This window comes from Brassica oleracea, chromosome C6 (assembly GCF_000695525.1).
Source record: "Brassica oleracea var. oleracea cultivar TO1000 chromosome C6, BOL, whole genome shotgun sequence".
In the NCBI taxonomy this organism is placed as follows: domain Eukaryota; kingdom Viridiplantae; phylum Streptophyta; class Magnoliopsida; order Brassicales; family Brassicaceae; genus Brassica; species Brassica oleracea.
The window spans coordinates 20545480-20550386 of record NC_027753.1 but is presented as its reverse complement, the minus strand read 5'-3'; the positions used below and the strand labels follow the sequence as shown (position 1 = coordinate 20550386).

Here is a 4907-nt window from a genome sequence, read left to right as displayed (position 1 = left end):
ATCCGTAAGTATTCATAAATATCCGCAAATATCTATTTATTTTCCGGATATCCCTTTTTTCGAATATCCGTATTTTTCCGAAGCAAAATAAATCGAAAAATTAGATATCCGTGACATACAAAGCAAATCACAAATACCTTCAAAAACCTGGATATTCGATCCGTGCCCATGCCTACGTGACCCTTCGCTTGTGGAAGGACGTTAAAACATACTCCTCTGCTTACCTATGAGTCAACATTGGACCCCAAGTAAATAAATTTATTTTACCAAAAAAAAAGTAAATAAATTTATGGGTTCACCAGTGGATCCAACTATGTGACATCTTACCGGAGACCTAACCGCATTAACTACCTTTGTAATTTTTTCTATATATATATATTCTCATTCCCACACAAAAGCCTTCCATAAAAAGAAAAAACTAAAAGCTTCACATTTTTCTTCTTCTAAATATGGCAATGACAACAAATCTGCTGGCCACAAGCAAGGCCGTCAAGTTGCATGACGTCCGCTTCTTCTCCTCTTTCCTCAGCAGACCGAACCACTTCTTGGCTTGTCGTTTGCCACAGTCGATCACACGTAGAGTCCAAACTTCTCTTTGTTATCGTGAAACGTCGTTTAAAGCTGTGTCTCCTGAGCCAGAACCAAGTAGCGTCAGTGATGGAGTTGGAATCACCCGTTTCTTGAAGGGAAAAACCTATCTTGTTACTGGTGCAACAGGTTTTCTTGCTAAAGGTAAGACAAAACCTAAAACAGAGTTTTCTTCTTGTCCAGTTAAACGGATTTTTTTTTGTCTGTCGCAGTGCTGATTGAGAAATTATTGAGGGCAAGTCCTGATATTGGGAAGATATTCATTCTGATAAAATCCAAGGATCAAGAATCAGCCAACAAGAGACTCTATGATGAGGTTTTGTTTCCAGTCTCATCCTTACTCTTTTTATTTTCTTTCTTTTTTTCCTTTCTCCAAATTAAATTTGTATCCATTTAAAAAAAAATTATATCCATTTGTTCCACGCAGATCATAAGCTCGGATCTGTTCAATCATTTGAAGCAAATGCATGGGAGATCTTATGAAGAATTTATGAAAAGCAAGTTGATTCCAATAATTGGAGACATAGGAGAGGACAATCTGGGGGTCGGATCTGAAATAGCAGCCAAGATTAGTGGCGAAATTGATGTCGTTATAAGCTGTGCAGGTCGCACGACATTTGACGACAGGTGTTTACTATGTTTCTACTTCTTACTCTGTAATTTTTTTTCCGTTCTACTTGTTTACTTACAAACAAACAAGTTGTTTCTAACCCAAGCAAACTCATACAGATACGACCTTGCTTTAAATGTCAACGCTCTTGGACCTGGTCGGCTCTTGAGCTTTGCCAAAGACTGCAAGAAACTGAAACTCTTTCTCCATATCTCAACTGGTATGAGTTTATGTTTTGCCTATAAAGATTATTCCACATGGTTTATTGGTTCATTTTTTCAAATATTTTCTAAAATATATGCAATTGATGTACTAAAACTGAATAATTTTACATTCATTCCAAAAAGTTGTTCCATAACAGAGCCGTGCTCACTATGCTACAAGAAAGGCAATTGCCTTAGAGCAACCGCATTGAAGAGTCTTATGGGAGGTTCACACTCAAATCGAGAAAAAAAATTACTCCCTCCGTTCCTTAAAGATACATATTCTAGAAAAATATTTTGTTCCTAAAAGATTCAGTTTTTACATTTTTAATCCAAATTTTATTAACTAATTGCAAACTTCAAAAATCTTAATTGCACTAATTGGGTTTTTATTGGTTTAAAATTGTGGAAAGAAGATAAACACAAAAAATTATGCAAATTTAATGTGTTTTATTAAAATGTGTGAAAAAACTAGAATATAGATCTTTTAGAAACAGAGGGAGTATTATAATAAACAACAGCGAAGACCTCGTCTCGCCATGCTCCTTCCGCATGAACCCGGGTCATTACTGTTTAGCGGGCCCCACGCCACGTGGCGGCCCGTTATTGGTCAGATTATTTATTTATTTATTTTTTTTTAAAAAAAATCAAACGAAAAATAAAAAAAAATAATAATAAAAAATTCAAATTATGAACCCCAACCGGGGTTCATTAATGCGCTTGCTCTTAGGCCCCCAACTTACATCCTATATTTTGGGGGCCCTATTTTATTATTTCATTCAACTTTTTATAACTTTATAGATAAATTTTCCTATTAGCTTTGATATATGCAATATTTTTGTTGCTATTAATTTATTTACACTATCTGGATATATTTTATATTATGCTATTATAAAATTTAAGATTTTAACTTTCATATTTATTCCTAAAATATTTCTGTCTTCATTTTTAAGTTTTGTTTCAGGAATTAATTATTTGTTTCATATTTATGCTCTTGTAGTTTTATTTGCAATCTTGTAATAATACATTTTAAGTTGCCTTTTAGCCTATCTAAATCAACATATATTTAATTAATTATTACAAATCGTCTTAGATAATTTTGAATATTTGTATATATGTTTTTATCTTTTGTTTAGAAAACTAAATAGCTTATATAATTTTTGAGAAATTTTATGTTTGGTTCTTCATATATATATATTTATAAATATTAAATATATTGTTTTACAAAATTTATGTGATAAATGTTTATTACTAAATTCTGAGTAAAAAATTATTTTCGCCTTAGGCCCCTCAACACCTTGGCATGGCATTGACTATATATATATAGTTTTAAATTTTCTTTTGGTTTTGTTATATAGCTTATGTGACTGGTAAGAAAGAGGGAACAGTACTAGAGGCTCCTCTCTGCGTTGGAAAAAACATAACTTCTGACTTGAACGTCGAACATGAGCTCAAATTAGCTTCAGAAGCTGTGAGAAAGTTCCATGGCAGTGGAGAAATCAAGAAGCTGAAAGAACTTGGCATCCAAAGGTGAGGATGAAGGGGAAAATATACTCTTTGCACATTATTATGTTACTAAAATCTGAAACAATATTTTTTTTACCTTAGAGCTCAACACTATGGCTGGGAAAACACTTACACGTTCACAAAAGCAATGGGTGAGACTTTAATCCAAACCATGCGAGAAGATGTGCCTGTAGTGATCATAAGGCCTAGTATTATAGAAAGCTCTTACAAGGAGCCTTTCCCCGGCTGGATCCAAGGAATAAGGTTATAAGATTTTCATTGTTAAAGACTAAGGGATTAGATTTTCTTATTTTATATTTTCTTTTTGTTTATAAAAAACACAGGATGACTGATCCAATGATCTTGGCCTATGGTAAAGGCCAAATTTCTGGCTTCTGGGGAGATTCTCAATCTTTTTTGGACATTATACCTGTTGATATGGTTGTGAATGCGACAATAGCAGCCATGGCAAAGCATGGTTGTCGAAACTCCGATCTCAAAGTTTACAATGTCACTTCTTCATCTCATGCGCATCCCCTACGAGCTGGCGAGTATATGGACCTCGCTTATCAACATTTGTGTGACTTTCCATTGACAGTGATAGACTTAGAGCGATGGAAATTCCACAGTTCCTTAGATGGTTTCACCTCCTCGGTATTCGACATAATAGCAAAACAGGAAAGGGGAACTACGAATGAAGGTGGAGAAGCAGAAGAGTCACATACCACATTGAGCTTCAAGGGAAAAAGAATACTAGACTATTTTGTGTCCCTAGCAAGAACATATGAGCCTTACGCGTTCTTTCAAGCTCGGTAAGTAACATACTTGGACTTGTTATTATTTTATTAAACAAAAAGCTATTAGATTACTGACTCTTGGTTAGAATCTTAGGTTTGATGACACCAATACAAGGAGTCTTATTCAGGAGATGTCAATGGAAGAGATAGAGATGTTTGACTTTGATGTCAAAAGCATTGACTGGGAGCATTACATTGTGAACGTTCATCTTCCAGGTCTCAAAAGGGAATCTTTGAAGGAAAGATCAAATTAAAAAGTGATTTGGTTGGTGCAACTACTTGAGCTCACCAAATGTAACAAAACATATTGTTTTTTTTTAAATGAATTTTCTAAATGTTGTAAAAGTAATGGAAAAGTCTATCTTTATTCATAACATAGAGGTTCCTTATATATGAGATTATACCGTCATAGATAAATGGAAAGATTACAAATCATAATCTCTTGGTCATGAGCCATCCACAATCTGGTTCATAACACTCTCCCTTGGATGCCATAACCGTTTAGAGCTTGTAATGTGCTTTAATTTTGCCTCATTAAATCCTTACCAGGAAAACCCAATTGGGACAAAACCATGGTGAAGGAAAAAGAGTACAACACATATTACTCCCCCTGATTTGGACATTATTGAAGGTTCCTTGGACCTCTCTAATTTTCTGCAATCCGTGGGTGATGAAGATCTTGGGCAGAATATGCTTCGTCCTCAAACATGATAGTTGGTTATTCTTTACCATCGGCCATGCCAAAATCTGATCGAACATATTGAGTCATCGACCTCAAATACACACACACGAAATCTTGGATGATGTTGCTGTGATATGCGTGTACCATTATGTGTAAAACACAACCTGTCTGAAAACATATCAACAAAACCAAATAACCCCTCTTTGGGCTGGTTAGTATAAAATAAACCAAAATCAAAAACTTCTTCATCGTCCTTCTTATGGACCAATCAGATCAGTGTCTAAAACAAGACTTCTGCATCGTCCATCTCAGGACTAAATGGACTTCTTTATCGTCCACCTTTGGACTGAATGGATCAGTGTCCAAAACAAGTGATCTCACGCCCATGTACTAGATAATGGGTGAGACTGGTCCATATTAAATCTCTTGAGTACCCTTTTCTGTATATACTATTTGATGCACAAGGATTTCATTGTTAATGTACTCAAGCTGTAATCCCAAACAAAACTTTGTTTTCCAAG

The 4907-nt window shown here is 34.9% G+C and overlaps 1 protein-coding gene across 3 annotated transcripts; it reads left to right on the top strand.

Moving 5' to 3' along the window:
* The first annotated feature begins 403 nt into the window (after window positions 1-403).
* LOC106297107 (fatty acyl-CoA reductase 6, chloroplastic-like) lies at window positions 404-4075 on the top strand. Of its 3 annotated transcripts, none has more exons than XM_013733388.1 (9): window positions 409-732; window positions 801-904; window positions 1016-1215; window positions 1318-1418; window positions 1560-1628; window positions 2760-2931; window positions 3010-3171; window positions 3252-3719; window positions 3799-4075. In XM_013733388.1, exons 1-9 carry the CDS (start codon window positions 450-452, stop codon window positions 3956-3958), a joined length of 1719 nt encoding a protein of 572 aa, XP_013588842.1. In that variant the 5' UTR covers window positions 409-449; the 3' UTR covers window positions 3959-4075. The 3 variants fall into 3 exon arrangements, with proteins under 3 accessions (XP_013588843.1, XP_013588842.1, XP_013588844.1); XM_013733390.1 differs by having other exon boundaries at window positions 3791-3939; XM_013733389.1 differs by lacking the exon at window positions 1560-1628 and having other exon boundaries at window positions 404-732.
* The last annotated feature ends 832 nt before the right edge of the window (window positions 4076-4907 follow it).

Excerpts from the sequence above, each read along its gene's own strand:
- LOC106297107 (XM_013733388.1), top strand. The coding sequence starts at position 450 with ATGGCAATGACAACAAATCTGCTGGCCACAAGCAAGGCCGTCAAGTTG. Across the intron at positions 733-800 it reads AACAGGTTTTCTTGCTAAAG|TGCTGATTGAGAAATTATTG; the intron begins GTAAGACAAAAC and ends TGTCTGTCGCAG. Across the intron at positions 1,419-1,559 it reads CTTTCTCCATATCTCAACTG|AGCCGTGCTCACTATGCTAC; the intron begins GTATGAGTTTAT and ends GTTCCATAACAG.